Source organism: Pezoporus occidentalis, unplaced genomic scaffold (assembly GCF_034315485.1).
Source record: "Pezoporus occidentalis ecotype Australia unplaced genomic scaffold, CSIRO_AGI_Poc_V1 ctg16, whole genome shotgun sequence".
Taxonomy (NCBI): Eukaryota; Metazoa; Chordata; class Aves; order Psittaciformes; family Psittacidae; genus Pezoporus; species Pezoporus occidentalis.
Genome location: NW_026913425.1, coordinates 1,721,107 through 1,746,791, shown reverse-complemented (window position 1 = coordinate 1,746,791; position 25,685 = coordinate 1,721,107). Strand labels below are relative to the sequence as shown.

General features: G+C 36.0%; 1 protein-coding gene across 9 annotated transcripts in view; it reads right to left on the bottom strand.

The window, feature by feature from the left end:
- ERBIN (erbb2 interacting protein) overlaps positions 1–25,685 on the bottom strand; it is a 114,449-nt gene that overhangs the window by 7,529 nt on the left and 81,235 nt on the right. For 4 of the 9 annotated variants that reach the window (XM_062612328.1, XM_062612331.1, XM_062612329.1 and 1 more), the window contains 16 exons: positions 25,611–25,674; positions 24,179–24,253; positions 22,788–22,932; positions 22,188–22,260; positions 21,510–21,639; positions 21,045–21,160; positions 19,369–19,438; positions 18,311–18,410; positions 16,400–16,521; positions 15,692–15,862; positions 14,738–14,920; positions 12,377–12,494; positions 10,957–11,140; positions 7,991–9,512; positions 1,135–1,278; positions 165–296 (listed from right to left, as the gene is read on the bottom strand). In XM_062612328.1, the coding sequence (XP_062468312.1) occupies positions 165–296; positions 1,135–1,278; positions 7,991–9,512; positions 10,957–11,140; positions 12,377–12,494; positions 14,738–14,920; positions 15,692–15,862; positions 16,400–16,521; positions 18,311–18,410; positions 19,369–19,438; positions 21,045–21,160; positions 21,510–21,639; positions 22,188–22,260; positions 22,788–22,932; positions 24,179–24,253; positions 25,611–25,674 (3,349 nt within the window). Of the gene's footprint in view, positions 1–164; positions 297–1,134; positions 1,279–4,511; positions 5,898–7,990; positions 9,513–10,956; positions 11,141–12,376; positions 12,495–14,737; positions 14,921–15,691; positions 15,863–16,399; positions 16,522–18,310; positions 18,411–19,368; positions 19,439–21,044; positions 21,161–21,509; positions 21,640–22,187; positions 22,261–22,787; positions 22,933–24,178; positions 24,254–25,610; positions 25,675–25,685 lie in introns of those variants that run through there. The other 5 variants (XM_062612332.1, XM_062612333.1, XM_062612334.1 and 2 more) reach the window with 5 other exon arrangements.

Here is a 25,685-nt window from a genome sequence, read left to right as displayed (position 1 = left end):
AAAAGAGGATGCTATTTCATTTATGCCACCTTTTACATGGTATCACATTTTAAAGAAGCTCCGTTCTAACTGCTATCCCAGCATGTTTCTACTACCAACAAAAAAATATATCCTTACAAATAATAATAAATATATCCCATCCATGGTGTCATGTAGATTGTTACCTGCACAGCTATTTTCTTCATGCTGTCCGGAGGAACATCTTTGAGACTAAGTGTAGCAGATGAGTAATTCTGCTGTCCTGAAATGAACACTTCATCCTGGCATTGGTCTCCTGGAGTAGAAGCCTGGGGATGCTTTAAACAGAATGAAATAGTAAAGATGGTTGTCTTTATATGATTAAAACAAATAAACAAAGAATCTTGTAAGAAGCCCAGAATAAAATGCTTTTAGGCCTTTATTGTTATTTTTCTTAAGTAGTACACTGCTTATGTAGAAAATCTTACTAGCCAAGACACCACACACACAAAATATTGATGGATATTTACAAAAACTAGCAACTGTAGAGGTGCCTTTGATCACCAATAAACTGATAAGAAAAATCAACAAATGCTAAGAAGTGCCTATTCAGGATTCATATCCTTAAAAGAAGCCTTCTGTTGACTTTATTCTGTTCACTACAGATACTGTAACATCACTACGGATGCTTGGTGTTAGAGTAATTCCCTCTTATTTTCTTACAAACTAAAATATTAATTTTCTTAAATGCCTACACTATCTTACAGTACAGTTTACATCATCAGAATTTGAGGGAGTTTGAGGGAGGAAAAAGCGTAACAGGATTTTGTTCAAGCCTTTATCAATCTAGGTTAAATTCAGAATTATTATCTCTTGTTCACATATGTACAATGAAACCAGACAGTTTCATGTATGTTTATCCGTCTATGAAAGCCAATTAGAAAACTCAACTTCATGGCATTGAATTGAAAAGCCTTGCAATAAGTTTAACGAATATGAAGTAAAGGCAAAGTATCTGATTTAATGCCTATAAAAAAAATCCAGCACATAACTTATATTCCCTTTACTGAAAGCACTGTCCATATGTAAAATGATAACTTTATAAATTTAAGGACACCTCTCATAGTTTATTTTTTCCCCATTTATATATTGCAATAGCCTCCTGAAGGTACTCACTCGAACAATGTGCACACCAGAACCTCTTCCGTCTGCAACACTCAAGGCAACACTACCCTGGCTGCCATGCAGATCCCTAGAGCTGCCATAGTGAAAGCTGCTAACTGCAGCATAATTGGAATTAAAGGACCTAGACAGCATGCTCTGAATAAAGAGGGGACAGATTTAACACAGTGATTAGTGCAGCATGCATAAACCACAAGACACGTTATACATAGACTAATACAAACATATTCCATTGTCATGCAAGATAAAAACCATGCAAGAACAGTACCACTGTGATGTATAAAAGATAACTCAGTGACCCCTATTTACCTTTATTTACTGTAAGTCAGCATGCAACCATCAGTTAACATGCAGAATTACATGTAAATAAAGTCATTCAAATGTTCATGTGTCTGGAAAAACAACAGATATGCACAGCTTATCAAAATTTCTAGGTTGCTGTTAAATTTGCAACATGTTGTAGGAAGAGAAGCTGGCAGTCAAGATAAACAACTGTGGAAAACCATTTAATTACCAGTTATTACCGTGTCTCATTTTTTTCTGGTACAGTACAAATGAGAATTTACACAGAGACAGAGATTTGACTGACTGGGTTTTCTTGTTATTGCAATGCTGTCAACGTCTGCAATGCATCCAGTAATACTTCATTCAAGAACGTGAATGAGCCTCATTTAAAGAAAAAGAGGCTTGAAGGAAACCTTGGAGTCCACCCCTGTGCCACTGTAGGCAATCAAACAGGTAACAAGAACTCAAGAACAGAAGTGACAGTGGTTTCTTCATTACCTTGCAAACCTGACCTCTGCAATATTGGCAAGGGTAATAGAAAGAAAGCAGGAGACATTACCATCTTTCTACCATGGACTTTTGTAGTTGTAAGAATAAAACAAAATAAAGAGACAGCACAAAAGAAGAAAAGGAAAATCCTGCATGTGCCACCTGACAAATGAAGCAAAGAATCAAAACACACCAAATTCAAAGGGATTTTTTTCCTAAGTTTCTGATTTTTCTTAGTTAAAAAAAGAAGTTCAAAATACATGTCATTTGACAGATACTGCAACAACTCTTACATTTTGGTGTTTGTCTGTTGACTACATATATCAATCTAATTTTGAGAATAATCACTAGTCCTCGGGCAGACATTTGCTCTTTCATACTAGATTTATCTTGTGAAACTAAAATCAGTTTAATAACCAAAGTCATATGCCTCTGCATATTCATATTCCCCAGATGCTCTCATAGCAAAGTCATTGGAAACTCCCTTGGAAAAGAACAGTATTTACTGACAATAACAACCTTTTCTTTTCCAAGGCTCTTGGATAACCTCTCAAGGGCATAGCGAGCTTACTGGCATAGTGAGCTTTCTTCATACTCCAGACTTACACCTACCTACCCTGTTCCCTCATCAATGGATTTTTTTCAAGCTTCCAGACAAGTTTCCAGAGGCTTTCCCCTTCTTGGGAAAGCACTTAGCATTCAAGTGTCACTTTACTAATCATTCAGTCTAAGCTTAACTGCTCTGAGTTTCAGGCCAAACACTCAGATGAAACTACCCAAGCCTTAGTTCCTTAGCCCCTCAAAGCATTATCTAACAATTCTTATCAAACAGCCTCTAAAATTAGCCAGGTGGTCTTCTTCCCCCACTTGTATAGTCAACTCGCTGATACTTCCTTGCAGGAAGGCTCCTCCTCTCAAAGGCTCCTATATCTCTCCATCTTCTCTAAGTGGCATAAAGAGAGATAAAAATAGAAGGAATATATGATGAGACTAGAAAGTTATCTTCTCAAAGTGTCTGTAGCAGAAAATCTTGCTATAAAGATCCCCAGATCCACTAGGTTCATTGTTCTCTTAGAAGGACCCAAACGGATGGTCAATAAATGGCAACAACCTAAATCCAGACTGGTATTTACAATCCAAGATAGATAGATATGCAATAGGAGGTAGAACTTTCTTAAAAATTCTAGAGGCATGAACTTGTCCATCAGGAATTAAGATTTCAGTTACCTCAGTTTAGTGAGCTTCAAGGTGATTACATAGCCTGAGAGTAGTTTTATTCAAGGCATAATGAAGGCATAATGGCATAAAAAATTATAATTCAAATATTTGAGGCTGAAGAAAACTCATTTCAATTACTCTAAACTGATCCACACTGACTGATACACATGCCATGTTCCACTACATTTTTGTGAAAGCTAAGTTTTCTAGAAATCAGTTTTTCAAACATGAAAAATGCAATAAAAGCTACAATACATCAAGAAAAAATGTCTATGTACAAAGCCACATTAGCATGGAAATCAGGATTTGCAGTCAAAATCAGCCTCTAATGGAATCAGTTTAGATGCAGGAAGCTGGTAGCAGTTTTGGGGCTGGCTCACATTCTTTCTGAATGCTAAGGGTCAGAACATATTTTCCATTTTGCATCTTATATGAGAATTAACAATTTCAGATTTCAAAAGGGTGTTTTTTGTGAAGTGCCTTAATGCATTTATTTAGGTGTAAGAAAAATATCAATTGCCATCTAAAGGTGGATGTTAGTTGTCTTTTAAGACTGTATTAGATCCTTGTAAATTCCTACACTTTCCATTTTCACTTTTTTTTTTTTTACTTTTTTACTTCCATCTGACTTTTTTTAAGATTCTTCAGAAAAAAATTGTTCAAACTATTCTGGAACACTTGAAATGCCTAAAATTAATGCTTTAAGCCTTTTAGAACAAAAGCTAAAAAAAAAAAAAACAAACAACAAAAAACAACACCCCCCCCAAAAAAAAAAACACCAAAACCCCACCAAATTTTGTTTGAAATAGGATAGAATTCTAGCAAGATACCAGTTTATCCTGAAGAACTTAAATGAAACTATTCTTCAGTCACAAGAGGAGAAAAAAGGGCATGAATTTAGGTCTCTGACCCTGCAAAAAATGCATCTTCAGTAAGTGACAGCATTCCTATTGAAGAGTTACAGATGGTAAATCACATATAATTTAAATAATTTAAATATCATAAAACATTTGCAGAGTTAGAATATTTATCATTTGCATTTCAAATGCACAAGAATTTTATTCTTTCTAAATTGTGATGTATTGACTTCTGAACTCTACAAGACACCATTATAACACATTGATGGTTCAGTACTTATTTCAAAATGGAGCAAAAGAATAAAACAAAAATCAAAATTTTAAACTAACAGCTACAGAATGGATATCAGTGTAAAAATATTCTTCAGAATATGAACTTATTATCACTTAAGCACTTAATTTTATGTGTGCACAGACTCACTGAAGTTACTTTCTTTGACATGTAGAAGCAAGCTTAGCTTGGAGAAAATCTGAGGACATATCAATTAAAATATCTTTTCACGTTAGGTATGTAGTGTAAAAAATGAATTCATTAAAAACTTTCAAACTTTGATTAAAACGGCAATTCTATATAAATACTGAAACACTTGGGACGTTTTTCTTTTAATAAGGCACTGTACACTAACATCTTTGAGAATAAAACCACCTACTCTGATTTCTGAATTGGAAAGGAGGAATCAAGCTTTATGACTTCTCCTGTGAAAGCTCTGTCATTTCAGATAAACAGTAGATAAAGCAAATAAACAGAAGATGGAATTCCAGATGAAATTAGAATTGAAAGCAAACACGCACCTGATGAACTCCCAAGAGATCCACAACAAAAAAAGAAAATATACATATGTAAGGAAAGGACAAAGTCAGACCCAGTAACTGTTTCTGCCTACTCAGCACATAGAAATAAAACAGATATTTGCAGATAACTGTTGCAGATGGTTATTTTTGCAATTTATTAATGAGCAATTCCTCTACCACATTTAAATGTGTGTGACGTTGGTGTTCCTACATAGGCAGTATTTTAGTTTAAATTCCTAAATGAAAACTTTCAACAAAACCACTTTAAAAGATTATTGCAACATGTTTGGCAGTAAATTGGCAAGTCAAACTCAAAAAGAAAAAAATATACTGGAAATATTACTATTCTTAAAAACTCACTAGCACTAAATTTATGAGGTTGGGGGTGGGGCAGAATTAGCTGCATCCTCTCCAACAGCTCACAAGTATAACCACTAGAGAGCAGCTTGACATCAAATAAGGTCTTTTCTCTGTCCCACAATAAAATGTTTTGCATTAGGTAATCAAATTGCTTCCCCTGAATATATGCAAAATTCCTATTTACAAATGGTGTCATCAACTGTCTTCACCTTCCCTCAACCAAGTGGATAATTTTAGCTGGTTGGTGTGTGCCCTGTTATAGCTTGTCAAAGGGATTACAAATGCTGGCAATCCATTGTTAATAATTTTTGCTGGATTTAAAACTATCCTGTATCTCTCTTAATGTAAATTAAACTCTTGAAAGCTTTTTTTCCCAATACTTATATCAAATAAAAATGCCAAGAACTAGCTTCTCCAACAAGCTAGCACTTTATTTAAAGTAGGTTGATACCCCCCTCCAATTATGAAATTTTATAAAAACAAAATAAACCAGTACTTCAGGAACTTAGCAAAAAGAAAACAAACAAACCCGAAAATAAACCCACAACAAAACCCCACAAAACCTTCTTTCCTAATACGCACAAGATAGAAATAACAAACATGATTAAGTTCAGTAAGAGGGTCAGAAAAGTCCAGCAAAGGTAATAGTATTAACTCATATTGTTGTGTATGACCATAGGCAAGAAGATATGTATTAAATATTCATCAAAAGGCTTAATTTTGTATACCTTTTTTTTGTCAGTGTTGTGTCTTGTGCTTTAAAAAAAGAAATACCATTTTAAATCCATGAAAGCTTTGTTAAAGCAATTTCCAGTAAATGTTCCTTAAATGAGGTCTGTAATTGAACTTAAATGCTTGTTCCTTAAATGAGTTCTGTAATTACTGAAATGTTTTTCAGACATGAAAACATTTCAGAAGTCTGTTTTATAGATTAAGGCCCCCTGTACAGCTAATTTTTAATTACAAACAGAAACAGTGAAACCGTTATTTTAAAAGAACAAAGAAATATCCAGTAAATTCCTAGATTTTCCATATTATCATATTTGCCAGCTGCCATATAGAATGATATCTACATTTTTCACAGTTTGGATTTTTCTTTTTAAGTCAGTCATATCCCAGATATTATATACACATTCACTTTTAAACCCATAAATGAGTCTCAGATTACTAAGTAAAAGCTACTTTAAAATGCTTCAAAGACAGAACAAAAGAAACACACCCCTACAAAAGAGACTAAAATCTGTTAAATCTTAGATGCACAGCTAAGATCTCAATAGCAGCTATTCCGTATCACTCTAGCAAGAAAAAAATATAAAGCATGATAGAAAGTATGGATAAATATAATGGAATCAAGTCAGGCAATCAATGTCATTTCAGTAAAGGCGAGTACGCTTCTATAGTAGCTGAATGGTCATCTTTAATGTATTGTTCCTACACATATCAAATGTAGATGACATAAGAACAAGATACAGACAAACTGCATTAGCAGTGCACTGAAGTTTCGTGCCCCTCTGTATTCAGGGATTGATGGGATTTTTGCCTCTGTCATTTTATGTAAAGCTTGATATATGCATCCAGGAGAATGGAAGGTCAGAGAATCCACCTTTTGTGAGGGCTGGAACATGATGAACTTTGTGACACCCTTGTGGGACAAAAGGTCCACACACAACAGCACAATGCTGTGAAAGCCTTAAAATTTGTTGCACTGACTCAAACTGGATCAGGAGAACAGGTGCAGCTCCTTTAAAAAACAAACAAAACCCATACCTTTCTTTCACCAGAAGTTATGCAGCTCAAAACAAAAGCAAACCTATCCCTCCAAATACTTGGATTTCTAAAGAAAAATTATAGTTGAAAGTAATTTTTCCAACCATCTCCAATTAAATTTCTTTAGTTATCATGGATAGTGAAGTATTTAGCATAATAATCACAAACCAAACTGCGTTATTTCAAAAGCGATTAAAAAAGAAAATCCATCTAGCTGGCATAATCAAAATGTATTTTGGTTGCTTTACTCACTTCCCCTCCAAGGAAACGGGATCAGGCTAATGACATGCTACCCTTTATTTAGTGATGGTATTTTAAAACACTTTAGAGCTGGACAGCATAGATTTCACTCTTCCAGACTCTACTCAAATTCTTTGATATATGATTGTTCAGCTTTATATATCAGCTCAAATTCTTGATAGCATTTACAGTACATAAATAATCCTGTTCATCATCAGTAGTTATATCAAAACCTCCTGTGATATCCTGAAACAAGCAAGATTTTTAAGTGTTCTCATCTCACAGTAATAAATATTCATTCAACAATCTGTCAGATACCCAGCTTCAAAAGACAACTGGCTTGGAGGCAAATACATGTTAATTATGGCTTTTGAATTCTTCAGCAATTGAAGCTGTAAACCTGTACTTCCAAATAAATTTTACTGATTTTTTTCCCCCATTCTTAAAGAGAAGAAATAGGGGAGGAAAGGCAGAACAGAAAGATCAAGAAGTGTAAGGGAATAATCTAGTATAATATGAATATAATGCTACAATAAAAATTACCTGACCTAGAAGACCTGGCCTTGCAATCCAGGTGGTCAATGTGACATTATTTAATGTATACTAATGTAATTGGGCTAAGCTGGCAAGTATGAAGTAAAAGCAGTAGGGATTTTTTTTTCCTTTGGGGGAAAAGTTCATTTACAGCCTACCATTTGTTTAGTTTCATCACAAACACCTTTATTCATTTCAAGGCAGTAGCAGATGTATCTTTGCACTAAGTTCAAAAACCAGTTCAAAACACAAAGTATTTTACTTATTCCACACGCAGAAAGGTAGAAAAATTTTAAAACTATTCTTACCTTTTCTAGCTTTTTAGCCTCAATATGTCGCAGCACCTGTTCCCTCCAGTCATGAGGGACTTTGCTTTTTCCTGGAGGGTCTAATAAAGAGTGCTCTGAGTTAACCCTTGGGTTTGATCTCTTTGATGGGCTAGTCCGTGAATAATTGAAGTCACTAACTGACATAGTTCTTTCTGGTATTTCATTCACTGATGGCCTAGCACTCTGTGGTCGGGGTACATTTGGACCATCAATGCTGTATGTCCTAGCAGAAAGAGGTCTCTGTTGCCCCGACATTAATGGTGGAGCTCTTCCCATTGAATGCAAATCTCTGTATGTTAAATAGTCCCCTTCAGGAACCTGTGGCCGCCTTGAAGGTACAATATCCCCAACATTTATAGAAGCTGTGGAAGACACACTGCTTTGCCTTTGAAGAGTGTGTCTGGTTGCTCCTGGGAGCAGTCTATCATTTAGTGGAATAGCCCACATATCTATATGTCTCCCAGCCATCCGTTGATGAGTATTATACACAGTGCTGGCTCTGACATTGTTATGATTTGAGAAATTCATATTGGCAGAATGCTTAACATAGCTAGGGGTTTCTGCACTGTCAGACCTAAGGAGACATGATGGAGGTAAGCTGCCTTGCTCTACTTGGGCGTTTTGTTTCTGGGGCCACAAGGTGTCTTTTGCTGTTGCACTGCTACTGTACTGAATATTATACTGGGGAGCACAGAACATCTGTGCACCACTTGCTGATGATCCTCTCACTACATTAGCACCTTCAGGATTGTGATTTGAGTCAAACTTGAACACAGTTTTTGTAGAAGATACTAAATCAGATGATGACGATGACCCAGGAAAAACCTGCAAAGGCTGATCATACAGAAGAGTAGCAGATTTACTTCTGACTATGTTTTTTCCATCTGCACTATCAGGTGCTGATTTTACCACCGAGTTTGGCTGTTGAGATCCATCCTCATTGACAATATTGTATATTTTCATACCACCAGTGTCCATACTGGTGATGCTATGAGATTTCATCACAGGACCACTTCTCTGTGGGGACAAATCTTCAGTGCTCCTCGAAACAGACAGCTCAGCAGAATCGCCATCAACTGTAGTGCTTCTTGTAAGTTTGTCTTTACTGGGAGACTGTACTGCTTCCTCAGGATGTCCATTTACTTTATTTATAGGATATTTATTTTCATTTTCCAAGTGCTCACTTTCTTCTTTTGTGTTGTTATTCAAAAAGCCCTTTACTGAAACAACTCCCTGTGTTTGCAACTTTTCTACAGGAACTGCCACTGCCTCTTCACTAACCAGTTTATTGATATTCATGTTTATTTGGTCTAATTTGTGAGACTCCTCTGTAGGAGTGCTCAAATCAACACCTTTTCCTATCAGACCTAATCTTTCTTCAATGCTTAATTCATATTCAGACAGATTTGTAACCTTCTCTTGCACATTTATTTTTTCTTCTACCGTAATCCTCAATTCACCTCCATTTTGTAAAAGATTATTCAAATTTTCATCTTCTCGCCTGGAAAAAAAGATGACTTTTAAAAGAAACTCCAAAAAGAACCAACATATTTCTTCAATAACTGTTTTTGAAAAAATAATCAATAGCATGCAACACAGCCTTACTGTGCACACAAAAGAGCATGAGACCAATATACAACCAGATTTAAGATTTGCTATCTTACCACTACAGAAATACATTATACAGAGGGCTCACTTTGGAAATGCTTTTGTCATCTAATTTCAGAAGTTTATTTAAAAGTAACAGGAATTATTAAAGACAGTTTGAAATTGTCCAAAAGTACAAAGTAAAAACAATTTTTTTTAATCAAATACTTATGAGTTCCAAGACAATTTTAGAGAAATAGCTTATTTTTATTGGAATTTTTTTTAAAGGGCACCTTCTATATAAAACTTCAAGAAGAGTACCAATCTGTAAGTCCATTCTTTATAGTTTTGAAAAGCATTTTACAGTTATGTTAGTAATTAAACTGATCTTCAAATTTAAGCAAATAAAAACATACAGCTTTTAAAGCGGTGTAAAAAGCATTTTTCAGGGATAATAAATTACAAGTATGAAATGATTATACCTTATTAGTAAAATAGATAGGAACTATGCCTTGTATATTAAATTAGCCTCTGATTTTTACTGCTCTTTGTCCTTTTTTTCTTAAAAACAAACCAAAACCAAAACCACAAAAAATCCCAAATCAAAAATAAAAACCTCCAGAAAAAAAAAATAAAAAAACCCACATCAAAAGAAAAAAAACATCAATCCCAAGAACTATTCTTTAATTTAACCTTATTTTAAAACATTAAAATTTTGATTATTTAATGAATGATAAATAAATGAATTTAAAAAATGAACAAATGCCATTCAGAGGGACTTTGACACACTTGTGAGGTAGGCTGATGCCAACCTTATGAAGTTTAACCATGCCAAGTGCAAGGTCCTACACCTGGGTCAGAGCATGATCAGGGAACTGGAGCACCTCCCGTGTGAAGACAGGCTGAGAAAGTTGGGGCTGTTCAGCCTGGAGAAGAGAAGGCTGCGTGGAGACCTCATAGCAGCCTTCCAGTATCTGAAGGGGGCCTGTAAGGACACTGGGGAGGGACTCTTCATTGGGGACTGTAGTGATAGGACATGGGGTAATGGGTTAAAACTTAAACAGGGGAAGTTTAGATTGGCTATAAGGAGGAAGTTCTTTACTGGGAGGGTGGTGAGGCACTGGAATGGGTTGCCGAGGGAAGTAATGAATGCTCCATCCCTGGTGGTCTTCAAGGCCAGGTTGGACAAAGCCTTACGTGACATGGTTTAGTGTGAGGTGTCCCTGCCCATGGCTGGGGTGTTGGAACTAGATGATCCTTTCCAACCCTAACTACTTTATGATTCTACGAAATAGCATGGAAGATTAAGTAACATTTTTCTATTATATTCGCTCAGTGGTATACAATGTCTTACAAACCTGATCTTGGATAAAACAGCAGCATGTGTTTCTTTGTCTGGAGAACAGAGAGAAATATCTTGGCTACTATCAGTATTTAAGGAAACAGAATCGGACATTCGAGAAGGAGAAGAACAGTTGCTGTTATTCTGATTGCTATTGTGGGTAGCTTCATCTGATAAGGAATCAGCATCTTTTGCATCATCTGAAATAAAAATTTGCCAATTTAGGTACAGACACATACATCTTTTTAATAGCCATTTAATTTGTGCATATTACAGAATCTAGAAACTGTTTCTCCTTCTTCATTAATTCTTACTACTGGAAACTAAAATGTAAGCTAACTCCTTTGAAAACATCATTTAAACTTACAAAAGACTGTTGGTAATAGTTCCTGGTTTTTAAATATTTGGCTCAATGTAAACAGCCCTCATCTGTTAATTAAATTTAACTTGTTGCTTTATTCCAAGTTTCCTTGGCATAACCTAGTGCTACATTATGTAATATTTCCCCCAAATAATTTTAAAATCATATTTCTGTTTTTGCAATGATTCTGAAGTTTTGAATTACATGAGTCTATTAGCTTCTATGAAACTGACTGCTTAATTTGCAGGATTTTGAAAATATGCAGAGTTCCTAATTTTGACAAATCATTGTTAAATAGCAGTTTATTAGACCAAGAACTCTGAAAAGACCTAGATCACTGGATAAGCTCTGTATAACTTCATAAATTCAAAAAACAGGAAAGAAAAACTTTGTTCTGCAGAACTGGAATTCCGTGCATCCTGAGCTTTGCAGATCACTTAGGATAACATTTTCAATTGTGTTTTATCTGACTCCTAGGTAATTCCTTACTCTTAAGGAAATGGTTACCCAGACTGGAATTATCTTTCAGAGAATATAGAACTTAAGTAATGAAAATAATGTTCCGAAGTTCCCTGTTAGATGAAAGAAGAGTGAAGTGACTCTGCAGTTGCCACAACAGAAGTTTCTTAAACCTTAGGAAGAGAGCACAGCTTCTCTGTGAAAGTTAAACAAGCGATATTGCTGCCTAAAGCAGCAATAATCCACAGTATCTGAGGGAGGGGGAAATATGGAATATTTCCAAGGCAAATACCACTTTCTGAAATCCTTAAGCATATAAAGACCATGTTCAAGTTAACAGTCCCCAAAACACACCATCTCCTTTTCCCCTCTGTTTTTAAACTGATGACGAGAAGCAAGAAAATTAGGATGTCAACACAGTGCCCCATGACATGTTCATGTATAAGATATTCCTGATTTTTTTCTGCTTTCATTACTTAACTAGAGAATTTATCATCTTTCTTTTAAAATATACAATCAAATCTGATTTTACATAATTATTTAAAAAACTAGTCATTTTGAGTCAAGTAATTATCAGAATCACACACCACTTTTACTCCTTTTTATGGTATCTAACCTTTTTTGTTATTGCCAAGAGCTACTACTTTTGGTTGGTTTATGGAGGTTTCTATCAGTGGTGGTCGCATTTCTGCCATTTTCATCTCTTCATCAGAGGACAGTTCTTCTGACTCCTGCTAAAGGAAAAATAGCTTTATTCTGTGAATTTTAAAGAACTGCTTAAAGGTTAGGCGAATGCTATCTGAACTATCACTCACTGAACAATGAAGTGGAAAAAATAAACAAGCAACATAACACAGGCATAACATAACAACTGGGTAGTGTGTTTGTAGTGCCAGTCAACTGAATTTAGTCATATTTGCCACTGAATTATCTTTAAGAAGTAGCACATGCAGACTTGCATTGTTGCTGATGAAATCAGTGAGAATGATGCTCAAATTGGTAAATTCAGCTGCAAAAACCTATTTGGAGCCAGCAGATACAGCCTCTGTTCCACCACTGAAGAGAACCTCCAGTTGAGTTGAAGTCAGAAAGCTATCAAGGAACCAGCTGGGTATTGTTTTTTCAGAAAAGAGCTCAAACTGAAACAGCTATAGACACTGTTAGGAATGGAAAGGTATGCTGTGAGAAAAGACTGAATGAGCTTGTCTTGCCAAGAGTAAGTGTAGCTTGGGTTTATATTTTGAAATTTACGCTGGGGTGAATTCCAAAAGGAAGAGAAGTTATTAAACTTCAAGAACAAGGACAGAGGAGTAAAGCAATGCTGAATACACTTAAGCTAGAAATCACTAGTTCCTAACCATAAAATGGAGCTAAGGGCACTTATGAAAGAGATTACCTAACAAAGCTACTACAAGAGTAGCCGTATAACTAATTCAGTATCCTACTGCTGGTCCTGTATTCTTACCATCTTTTTATAAAAACAAATCTTTCTAGTAATATTTTGAAGGAAAAATACCCTTCCTTCTCTAAAGTGGAAACTTCTTGCTAGCAAACATGCTTCCCATTACAAATGTTTTACAATCCATATTGCAGATTGCAAAAACAGTCTGTCAAGTTCTTAAAAGTTTCAGAACATTTAATGTGTGGAAACTATTGCAGCACCATCCTTCCCATGATATAAATATGTGGCCAGTTCTTTGAACTGCAGGAAGGAAAAACCTGACTAAGATGTAGCAAACAAGCTGTGATAGTCCTCATTAAAAATTAAATGAAAAAATCCACCCGTTTTTCTCTGCAATTGGAACAGACAACCCCTTCACTGCCTCTACCACATCCTTTTTGATGTGACGTACAACAAGCATAATCAGTGTTGAAATTAAAAACTTACATGCATGCAAAATTTAAATATCCGGATTCAAAAGCAACAGAGTTACCAGGTGGTTATTACACAGACATAAGGAATTCAGTATCCCTGATGGACTATACACACTGCTGCCTCATTTACTTACTGGCATATAGCCAGCTACAAAGAGTTGTTGTCACTAACGTTCGACAACTAACATGATTTTCTGAAATTATGCTTCAAAACTGAAGAAAAAAGTCCAAACCAGTATTTTCAGAATGTATGTAGAAGTAGAAACATGCTACTGATGAAATACTCAGCAACAACTGCTTGTCACGAAGTCTCTTCGGCACAAGTATGACATATGCATGTCCCGCTGCTTACACAACACAGGCAAAAATAAATTGCTTGCGAAACTGAAAAAAGCCTTCTACAGGTTGTGACTGGCAACTGATTAAGTAACAAGTTCCAAGATCTGTCATAACCAAGACACTCTAAATAAATGAATACATGGTGTTTGTGAGAGAGATGCACAAATCCTCATTTTAAAGACTAAATAACTCTTCAGAGGTAAATAGGTTAATCTATCAATATTGATATATATTGACATGTATCAATATGTCATGAACATTTTCATAACAGTTGACTAATAAACACAGGAATATATATTTTTAAACTCACCTTTCACTTTTCATTTTAAATGAATGTGCATACTCACTTGGTTTTGATTGCTCCCATTAATCAGATATTTTTTCATTTCAGTGACAATTAAAATAAATTATTTTAGAAGAACTGATAATCAAGCAAACCCTGGAAAATCCTGTAAAATCTCAGCATGAGTCTTTTCACAGTTCGATACTTGGGTAAAATTTTAATAGAGTTTGCTTTATTCTTCTTTAAAGGCAGATGTCTTTCATTATGAACTTTTTATTAGCTCTTTCAACTTCTAATTAATATACTTAATAAAATATAATCTGAAGTGAGAAAAATATTGCACTGCAATCCACCTGTATCTACAGCACTTACAAGAGGGCAATTTTCTGCTATTGTCAACATAAATTTTCATCTCCCAGAGTATTCAATGCAACACCAGCACAATTCTTTGACTTCTATGATGTTATCACAATGCCATACCTCAAGCGTGTCTTCATGGTTGACAATTGTTTTTGTGTTCTGCAAGGTTTTAACAAGTGCAGTCATCTGTGAATTTGCGGTGCTGTGCTCAGCTTCTGGTTCAGTAAGCTTCTGCACAGAGCTTGCTGCTGAATATTGCTTTCTCTCGTCTGCTTTGTTCTTTATTGAAGCAGTTTCTGAAGTCTACAGGATTAAGAATATTAGAAGAAAAAACATCCTGAAAGCTGTTCAATAACATGTTAGAGTTAATGGTATACATTTTCAGAAATATGGAATGGAAAAATCTGAGCTTTGAAAATATACAGCATGAAATGCACCAGGTATAAAATGGTGAGGAATCTCTGCAGATCACTGAGGTTCAGTTCCTACCCTCTCTCAATCAGTTTGACTTTCTTCCTTTATTGGGGTCAATATGTCTCATTAAACTTCTTGTCAAATAAAAAGACCAAGAATACGTACAATGATAACACCAATGACAGAACCAAACAATAGTCCTATCACCTATCATGCTACATCAACCTGTTAGAAACTCCTGACTCCTGTGCCAACCTGCTATGGTTGCCTTCCCAATTTAAAATGCAAAACCTCCAGTTATAAAGGCAGCAGTAAGATCCTTATAGATTATCCTGAATTTCACTGTGAAGTCTGGTAGAGGACCAGAGAATGACAAAGATGTCATCCTCCAGAAAATGAGGAAGCCAGCTCCTTAACACATTCATAAGGGTTAAGGAAAATCAATTCTCTTTCCTTGCTCTCAGGGTCAGGAAAACTGCTACTGCAAACCAGACATTTATCACAGACATTGTTAGACAGTGAAGAGGCAAGTTCTGTTCTTTAATCTGACAATTTTTCTTGCTAAGTGTTAGTGAGGAGGGAGAGAGAATTAAAAGGAATCAATGATACTCTAGATCTTTGAAGTTCGTTGCAGAGACAGAGGAGAATATTATCCCTAACCTTTACCCCCACATCCTTTACAGAAACTGTCTGGCCTTCTCGTTTGGACTCCTTGGCAGTATCCTCAGAAGATTCTTCATCCTTTAGCCTATGCACAATTGTCTGGACTGTTTTGACCATGTTCTTCAGTTCATCAGGATATGGAGTTGGATATCTCTTCAGGTTGCCTTCCTGTATAGAAAAAATCAATAATGTTTTACATTTACTCAAATGCCATAATTAAAACATCAGCTTTAAACAGAAAATGAATTCAGACAAAACACTGAACAACCTAGAATCTCCACTTTGCTGTGTGAGTCTACCTGCATTGATGCAGATCTAAATTTATTAAACTTAGCAAGACTAAAAATGACTGTTTTTTCCCCCCTCAGAAAAACATGTCAATCGATTGCAAGCAGGAATAATTATGACAACTGCATTTTATTTAAACCAGGTAGTCTCCTTGTTATGCCCTATCTTGCCTTAGATTACCTGAGAGTATTTCCCTTGTGCTCCACTTTAAGCGATGTGACCAAAAAACCCCAACAATCCAAACCAAAAAAACTCAAGCCAAACCCTTGGTGTTTCACCCTGACAGATACTCTTACCTGAAGACTTGATTTCTTCAGCAGAGCAAATTCCACACCCAAAGTAAAGGATGGGATTCGTGGGTGGGAATAATAAGAGGGAGGGAAGCACCAAGTATTCAAAAATAAATGCAATACTAACCCGAGGTGGAGCCTCTCTCTCATCTTTGTCTTCATCACATTCAAATGCCACCTGAGCACGCTGTTTCCGTTGTTCCTCCCACAGAGATGGATTGAAACTTTCATTATCAGATATGAACATAACTAAAAGAAAAAGTAAGAATAGGATACATTATGCAAAATAAAAATCTTCTCTTTCTCTTGAATGGGATTGGTGTGCTTTTGTATGCATTCCTAAAAGATAAGAGACTAGCAGCATCACTAATTGAAGATTAGCTGCATGGCCACTGCTTTATGAACTTGGCTGTATTTTCATGATAGTAAAATCCCTCCTGTGAATTAAAAAACATAAACACAGCTGTTCACTAGTATCAACACTCACACTTGAAAATTTTGGGCAGAACTCTCCTGCAAAGTATTTTTATTCCTATGTATGTATAAATATGAAAATATTTATTTGCATATATAAGAATGTAAATTATATAAATTTATACAGCCTGGCTTCCGCAATGTGGTCTCATTAAGCACACAAGAATGTTCCCCCGATTTCATTTGATTTAAAAATTAAGAATGACTTAGTGAAAAATTTTACATTATTATTCATCATGAAAAAACCCTAAAGCATCTAAAACTTCAGTAAACACGTGATTTTGCAGACGTTATACAAATGACAGGAAATGTACAGAGCATTTCTTGCTTAATTTTACAAGAGATAAAAATTCTTTCGCATAACCACTGTCTCTTATTCTAGCATGTCTCCATGGCTTGTGTTACACCAGCTAGGTTCTATTTTAGCATGCCAAACAGTCTAGTAAATCTGCCATCACCACCCCAGTAAATGTATAACCTTCCCTAGTAACGCCAAGACTGTTCATACTAACTTCTATTCCTGAAATAAAAAAATACTTAATTACAGGGCTCAACAAATGCATTAGAATATTTGTTACTCTGTGCTTACTGGGTAAACTTAAAATTTTAAACATATCTGAAAGTACTGTATTAGACTTCACTGTCACAGAAATTGTTCCTGACCAAAACCAGAACTTGGTACTAAACTTAAAAAAATCTGAATTTAAAAAATGCTGCCTACTGAACTTTAAACCTTCTGCTTGGAATGACCACCGCAGAGGCTGTATTCTGTCAAAGTGAGACAAATAAGCAAACAATCCCTTGTCTATAGAAAGAAATCCTTGCACTTGGATTAAAAAAAAAAAAAAAGGTCCAGATGGAGAGAATGCTTTCAGGAACAACTGTGAGCTTCACTGAATCTCCAAATGATTTTATAATTCCCACATTCTAACACAGGTATTGCAGATGCATTACCTGCATTTTACTGCATAAGGCAGTAAAAGTGATGTGCCATTTACTGGTTTTATTAATATTTTTCTTTATTCCTTTTTCAGTGTACTAGACACTTGTGCCATAGAACAGCAAAAGTTGCCACTACTCAGTTTTTAATTATTCCCATGGATGTGTGCCTCCCCCCCAGACAAGTTCTGTTGAAGCAGCAAAGCTTTTTCCTTTTGCCTGTATAGCAAAGAAAGTGGAGAAATAAAGAGATTTGTCTTCCTCAGGAAATCTGGAGAGGGACTTTTTACAACAGCATGTAGTGGCAGGACCATTGGAATAGTTTAAAGCTGAAACGGGATAAATTTAGATTAAGTATTAGGAAAAAATTCTTCACTGTGAGGGTGCTGAAGCACTGGTTCAGGTTTCCCAGGGAAGCTGTGGCTGCCCCATCCCTGGCAGTGTTCAAAGCAAGGCTGGGTGGTGCTTTGGGCAGCCTATTGTAGCAGAAGTTGTCCCTGCTCATGGCAGTTTACTTCAAAATTGTATTTAAGTACTATCTAGTAAAAATCATATTAGCTAGACAGTCTTCCCATTATTATTTTCAAAAGTGAGCACTCTGACAGGTTACTTGAGAGATTCTTACCATCCTCGGTCCTTTGTTGCTGGGGGAACATGTAATTAGTAAGCACTGTTTTCTGTGTGTCAGGGTCAGCTTCTTTTTGAAGAGGGATAAGTGGCTTAGACTAGGAAGAAAATGAAAGAAGAATATCTTACGAGAATATATACAGAAAAGTAAATATGATTTACATATCACAGAGCATGCCTCCCTTATTACTTTGAAGATCTTGTATTAAACCATTTCTCCTCTGAGTAATTTTCACAATAAGAAGTTATTAACATGTCTGTCTTTGATGACTGGCTTTGAGAACTGAAACTCCATAACAGCTTTAAGAGGAAAGCAATCACTGTATTTTCAAAATTAACCGAGTTTCTTGCTAGGACATATTACTATCCTGAAGCAGGCACATCTGGAGAGATACATTTGGCCATTTAAAGCTTCAATCATACAAACAAAAAAAAAATTTTACTCAGTTTTTCATATTAACACAAGGGCAGGGGATTCTTGAAGTTACTGTATTAGTAGAAGTACCTTCTACTACATCTAAGGCTAGTGGATTTCTGGCAGCCCTGTACACCTTAATACTGTTCCAGAAATCAACGTACAGAGAACTTCAACGGACAGCAAAAATACAAGCCACTAGTGCACGAATTGCTGTTTAACAGTTTACAACTGAGTGACAGAGTTCAAAGGTGTGGCAAGACACCTAGCTCAACAAAAGGCATGATGAATTTCCCCAGTGATATAACTGTGGAAGAAACAGCATGCTACACATCCAAGTACTAGCTTATCAAGCACAAACTCACCTATGCAAACAAGCCTTAGAAAAACAAAATTGAAAACACCTAGTATCTCTAAATTTTATCTTCTAACATCACAGAACTTTGCTGGAAGTATGTAAGTCTCCAAAGACAGGTAGGATGACTGTTTTTTGTTTTAGGAGAACGCACATAGCAATGTCAAGGAAGTATTGATGCAAAGACACAATATCATGTCTCATTATTTAACAGATGTCTCTGTACTTGTCAATTTCACTAGTAATAAAGTCAACAATCATCCATTTTTAACTTTAAAATAGTTACCTGATTGTCTGATAGCCACATAGCAGTGAGTTGCTGCAGTTTAGTAAAGGTAAATGGCAAATTCTTCAGTCTATAAATTAGAACAAGAATTTACGTAAGTACATCTATCAATACTGTTAAGACTGCTAAAAGTCAATCCTGCATTAGAATGTAGAAATGTTCAAAAAGGACATGACAGATGCAGTTAAATTAGTAATTATTGACAGCTGAAAAGCAACAGAATTTAATTTATCTTCAAAGCTATATCTGGAATTAATTATTCAATATAATTGCATCCCAATTAAGAAAGAAGTGCTACACCTGAAAACTGATTTTTTTTTTTTCTTCAAGACATATGTGTGGGAAAGTGAACTGCACTGGGTAATGGCAGCTATGCCATTAATGTATAAATCAAGCTATAGATGGAATACATAGAAGCTGGATTGGCAGAACAGCAGGGAGAGCTCAGTTAGACTTATCTCTTCCAATATATTTCAATTCTACAAACTGGTGATTCAAAAGAAAGGTTTTGTTCATTTTTAATGACCAGCTGTAATAATACACGTCTCTTCACAGAATCATAGAATGGTTTGGGTTGGAAGGGACCTTAAGGATCACCCAGATCCAATCCCCCTGTCACGGACAGAGACACCTTCTATTACATCAGGTTGCACGAACCCCATTAAAATTGGCCTTGAACACTGCCAGGAATGGGGCAGCCACAGTTCCTCTGGGCAACCTGTGTCAGTGTCTCATCACGCTCATAGTGAAGAATTTCTTCCTAATATCTCATCTAAATCTACCCTTTTTCAACTTAAAGCCACACCCGCTTGTTCTGTCACTACAATGAGCTCTCCAGCTTTCCGGTAGCCCCCCACCTTTAAGTACTGGAAGCTGCTCTAAGGCCTCCCTGGAGCCTTCTCCAGGCTGGACAACCAACCCCAGCTCTCTCAGCCTGTCTCCATAGGAGAGGTGTTCCAGCTTCAACAGGTCAAAATCTTGTGCTGTGGGCCCGAGAGCTGGAGGCAGGTGGGGGTCTCATGAGAGCAAAGTAGAGGGGCATGACTGCCTCCCTTAGCCTGCTGGTCAAGCTTCTTTTGATGCAGTCCAGGACATGGTTAGTTTCCTGTGCTGCAGGCGCATACTATTTGCTAATGTTGAGCTTCTCAGCAACCAGCAAACCCAGGTCCTTCTCCTCAGGGCTGCTCTCTATCCAGTCTCTGTCCAGCCTGCAGTTACCCCGACTCAGGTGCAGGACCGTGCATTTTGCTTTGTTGAGTTTCATGAGGTTTGCATGGGCCCACCTCTTGAACCTGTCAAGATCCCTCTGGATCCAACACATTCTCCCTTCCCCATCACACTCAAGTGTTTTACACTGTGCTCTGATACAGTTTTGTGTCCTACATGTGCAATACAGGAGGCTATTACTTTTTGAGCAAGAATCAAAGGTTTCATTAAAATAACCAAACTAATTCCCCACAAAAATAATGTATGTATTGAACCTGTGTCATTAAAGACAACGTAATAAAATGGAACTGTACAATCTAGAACACAATGAAGTACATTAAATACATGCATTTCATTCAGCTTTTAAATTGTGCATGAGATAAGGAAAGACAGCATAATTCATTCACAAAAATATCTCTACATTATTGCTGCATTACACAATTTCTACTTGAATAAACCTATTCACAAACCTATTGTCACTTAGATTGATGACTTTTAATTTCTGCATATCACCCATTTCTTCAGGGAGGAATTCAAGCTTATTAGAATGCAGAAACAAAACTGTTACATGCTTCCAGTTTCCAATCTGAAAAAAAACACCCAAAGAGTTAATTCATCTTCACAACTCCAAATTTGCAAATTTTTACTGTTTTAAAACAATTAGTATTAAAGCTATCTGTACATTTAAAGTATAATTAGATTTATTCTTACATATTAAAACCTTGTTTTAGTTCCAGTACACTAGCAATAAATGTCTAACTTGCATTAAAAAAATCAGAATTTCATTATTTGAAAATTTGTATATTAGTATACATCCTCCTTTAAAAACCTATACAATCTACTCAAGAATTATTAACTTATCTAAAAGTTGTACAGACTATGTAGTTAAAAAGATATCAAAAAAATCTTTTACAGTTTTGTAATTAAATATGTACCTCTGATGGCAGCTGTGTTAAAAAGTTATGATCTGCAGCAAATGTCCTTATATTACAGAGTTGCCCAACAGATGAAGGCAGTGTTTCAATTTCATTGAAACTACAGTCCAGCTCTTCTACTGATATTAACCTAAAAAAAAATTTAAAAAAACCTAATTTACTCTTCTATATATGCTGAAAAGAAATATGGTACAAATACCCTTCATTCATACAGCAGTTAATTCTGAACCAATTATTTTTGCTATGATTTGTGATTTTTAAACTGAACTGCCAAACACCAAATTACACATTTTAAAAAAAATCAGCTGATAAATAGGTGAAAAATCTCCCTGTAATATATAAAAAAAGAAATGTATGTGTTCACATTGACTTCTTACAAGCATTTTGATAGTGGTTCAATCATTTGAAATATTTACCAGAGCCATGTTACTAGCAAAAAACAGATGCAGGCAGCTGACTGCCTTTTTAAACATCTTGTTTTCTTTCACATTCATCTTTTGATGGTATATAATACATAAAGAACATACATGCTGCAAACTACGACTAAGATATGAAGATATGCTTTCAGTTTTACTGACATTAACATGTAGAAGAAATTAAATGAAGTAGGTGTAAAAGCATTCAGAAGAGGAGCCACTGTTACAGAAATTTATCCCTTTATTAAGGTGAAATACCTACCCTCCTATGGAGTCTGGCAAATACATTAACTGGTTTTCATCAATTTTAAGTGTTGTTACCTTCTTCAGGGAACCTGTAATAAAATGAACAAGTAAATCAGAAAGGACATTTGAGTTCATTAAGCTTGGGGGGGGGGGGGTGGGGGTGGGGGGAAGAACTACCTACCAACCAACTAAAAACACAAAAACCGTTACAAAAACCAAACCAGACAACAAAACAAACAAACAAACAAATGACAAACTATGGGCAAACAGTGACATCTTCTGTAGTCCTTGGCATGCCTATAGTGCTATATACCTAAGGAAATAAGCAGACAAGTTACACAACTTGTTTGCCAGCCTACCATGTGTCAGCCATGCAGGGGGAAATATATTTTTTACTCTGTTACAGTCAACGGTTTCTCATCCATTTCCAAAGTATCTATAGAAAGTCAAGAATGCTAAAAAGCAAATTTTATTATTCAGCTATGCACTACAGATTTATCCAAAACCGGCACTTTTAATCAACTGAAACAGATCTAAACCACCATTTATCTGTTCTCAAGTGTTCTGCGTCTAAAGTATAAGTTTTTAAGAACATAAAATAACTGAAAATACAAACCAATAGACTCTGGCAGTTGCTGAAGTGAATTACTGGATAACAGTAGGTCTTGCAGGCTTTCACAGCCTGAAATACCTTCTTCAACTACTTCAATGTTGTTTTTAGAAACATCCAAGTAGGTCAGTTGTTTCAAAGTGCCTATGAACTAAAACCAAGAGAAAATAATGTATTCTAGAAAGTACAAGTTCAAAACAAAAAATCCAGCAGATCTGACAACAGCAGATCTCTCAGGTGTAATGCCAGAGGAAAAGAGAAAGCCTACTTATAATGCTGAAAAAATCAATTTCATGCAACGTATCCAAGCTTTATAATTAAATATTTTACGCAAATACAAACAGTTGATGTTTTTCCACACACACCCAAACATACCAACATAATTCTGCAAGTTTCTGAAGTCAGTCTACTGCAAATTCAGTGGTTTGATCAGTTACTGTGAATCAAGTAACTGAAGCAGTAGAACAGACTTAAATAGATAAGGCTATCACTAGGCTCCAGGAAAGTCTTTTAATGCTTATTTTCCCCTTTTGTGTAAAACTGCATGCTACCTAACCTCAAAACCAGCAACAATTAATCCCTAATTGTAGTAAACTAAAGAAACTAGCTAAAACATATGCTTGTATTGCTTTCCCCTATGAACCAAGAGTAAGTTTGAAGATGCAGTCACTTTCACAAATAGTTTTACTGTACAGTAAAAATGTTCAATATATTGACTCAACTCTTCAAGGAAGAATTAGCTGAAGTGAGAAAAGACAGCAAAGAGGACTACTGATCAAGCAAGAAAAGCTTCATGTCAGAAGACTGCTAGTGATTTTAAGTCTGAAAACAGACCAGTTGCTTCCCAAAGTTAAAACACTCATTTACTAGTTTGCTGCAACCTAAGCACAGGTTCACAAGTACTGCAATAACACATCAGCCTAAACTCCATGTAACTCTGAGAGATGTCAAGAATGCATGGTCAAAAGAACATTTTGTCAGGAGCTGGCTGTGCTCCCTGTATACAGATGGCACCTGAATAGGCACTTCATGCTTTACAGCTGTGACCAGCAAAATTTCACAGAACATACTTATCCTGTAAATTCATTCCTGCTGCTTCATGCGAAATAATCCCTTTTTGGAAGGACCCTAAATTTGATTGAGGATTTGATCTATGATTTTACCGCTGAATTAGACCATAATTTTTACATGAGAATTATGTAACTTTCAATGAAAGAAAAGCTGTGTATGCAGCTCTCATGACCAGTGACAATTTCTAAGTGAACTAGTTAAGCATTTAAGCGGCATTTAGACTTTTGGCTTTAAGTACAATTAAAACTACATTGCAACTTTAACATATATAATCACTGACAAAGCGAAAACCACTGTAAATTAAGATACTAAATATAAAAACTTACCCCTGGAATAAGTGTTAGTCTATTACCATCCAACCAAAATTCCTTTAACCCACTCAGTTGTTCAAGTACTTCAGGCTGTAAAAGGAAGTAAATTTTAAAAAAGTTTGTTGTTAAAAAAAAAAAAAGTGAAAGACAAAACCAACTTCATTGATTAATCTATTTCAACTTTAAGTAATGCCTTATTATAGCTGCTAAACACACTTTTTTCACTGGCTCAAAGAAAACCCAGATAATTCACTTATTGAAATGTAAATACATATTAGATATACAAAAATCTCTTAAGAACTTGACCACAGCACTATATTATCTTTATAGAAAGGGAGGGGGTTTTGGTTTGGCTTTAGGTGTGGGGTTTTGGTTTTTTTTTGTGTTTTGTTTATGTGGGGGGTTGTTTTTTTTGTTTGTTTTGGTTTTTTCTTTTCCACAGACAATATTATTTTCCGATGTGAAAAGATAATAAGTAAATGTTATGTGTAGAATTTCCTCCTTTGTGGAAGAGCTCTAAAACCCCTTACATTTCATCAACTCAGAAGACTTGTTTCTCAAATACCACAATTTTGTTGTTTTGAGGAAAAGGAAAATGACTTCTAATTTTCTAGCAACAAAGGGTGCATCTGCATGACACCAGCAAACCAGTCCATCCGTAGAGTGAAGCTTAGATTGTGGTTCCATTAAAATTTAATGTTAGAAATATCTTATGTATCAGCGGTCTTCCTTCCTGACCTTTATGTAAGAGAGGCATCACATTGGCCAACCTACAATCCTCTGGGACCTGCCCACTAGACCAGGACTGCTGGTAGATGCTGAAGACTGGCTTAGCAAGCTCCCCTGCCAGCTCCTTCAGCACTCTTGGGTGCAACAAATCCAGCCCCATAGACTTGCATACATCTAAGTGGAACAGGAGATCACTAATAATTTCTTCCTGAATAATGGGAACTTCAATCAGCTCCCCATCTCTGCCATCCAACTCAGGGAACTGAGTACCCTGGGGATGGCTGGTGTGACTATTAAAGACAGAGGCAAAGGCAGCATTAAGCACTTCAGCCTTTTCCTCATCCTCTGTCACTAGGTTTCCCACAGTATCCAGCAGAGGGTGGAGGTTCCCCTTTGGCCCTCCTTTTATTGATAATATATTTGTAACAGAACTTTATATTACCTTCTACGGCAGTGGCCAGATTTAGTTCCATCTGTGCCTTTGCCTTTCTAAATTTCTCTCTACATGACCTAACAACATCCTTGTACTTTTCAGAGTGACAAGTCTCTTCTTCCACGGGTAATAAATTTTCTTCTTTTCTTCTGTGTTCAAGCAATACCCCTGTTCAGCCAGGCTAGCCTTCCCCACCAGTTTGATTTTCAGCACATATATTTACATGAAAATAAGTTAAAGAGATTTATAAAAGATACAAAGCTCTGTTACAAACGCAAAACTCACCACTTCTGTGAATTCATTACTTCCTAAGTCCAGTCTCTCCAGCTGAGTTAGTCTGGACATGGTTCTGCACAGGAA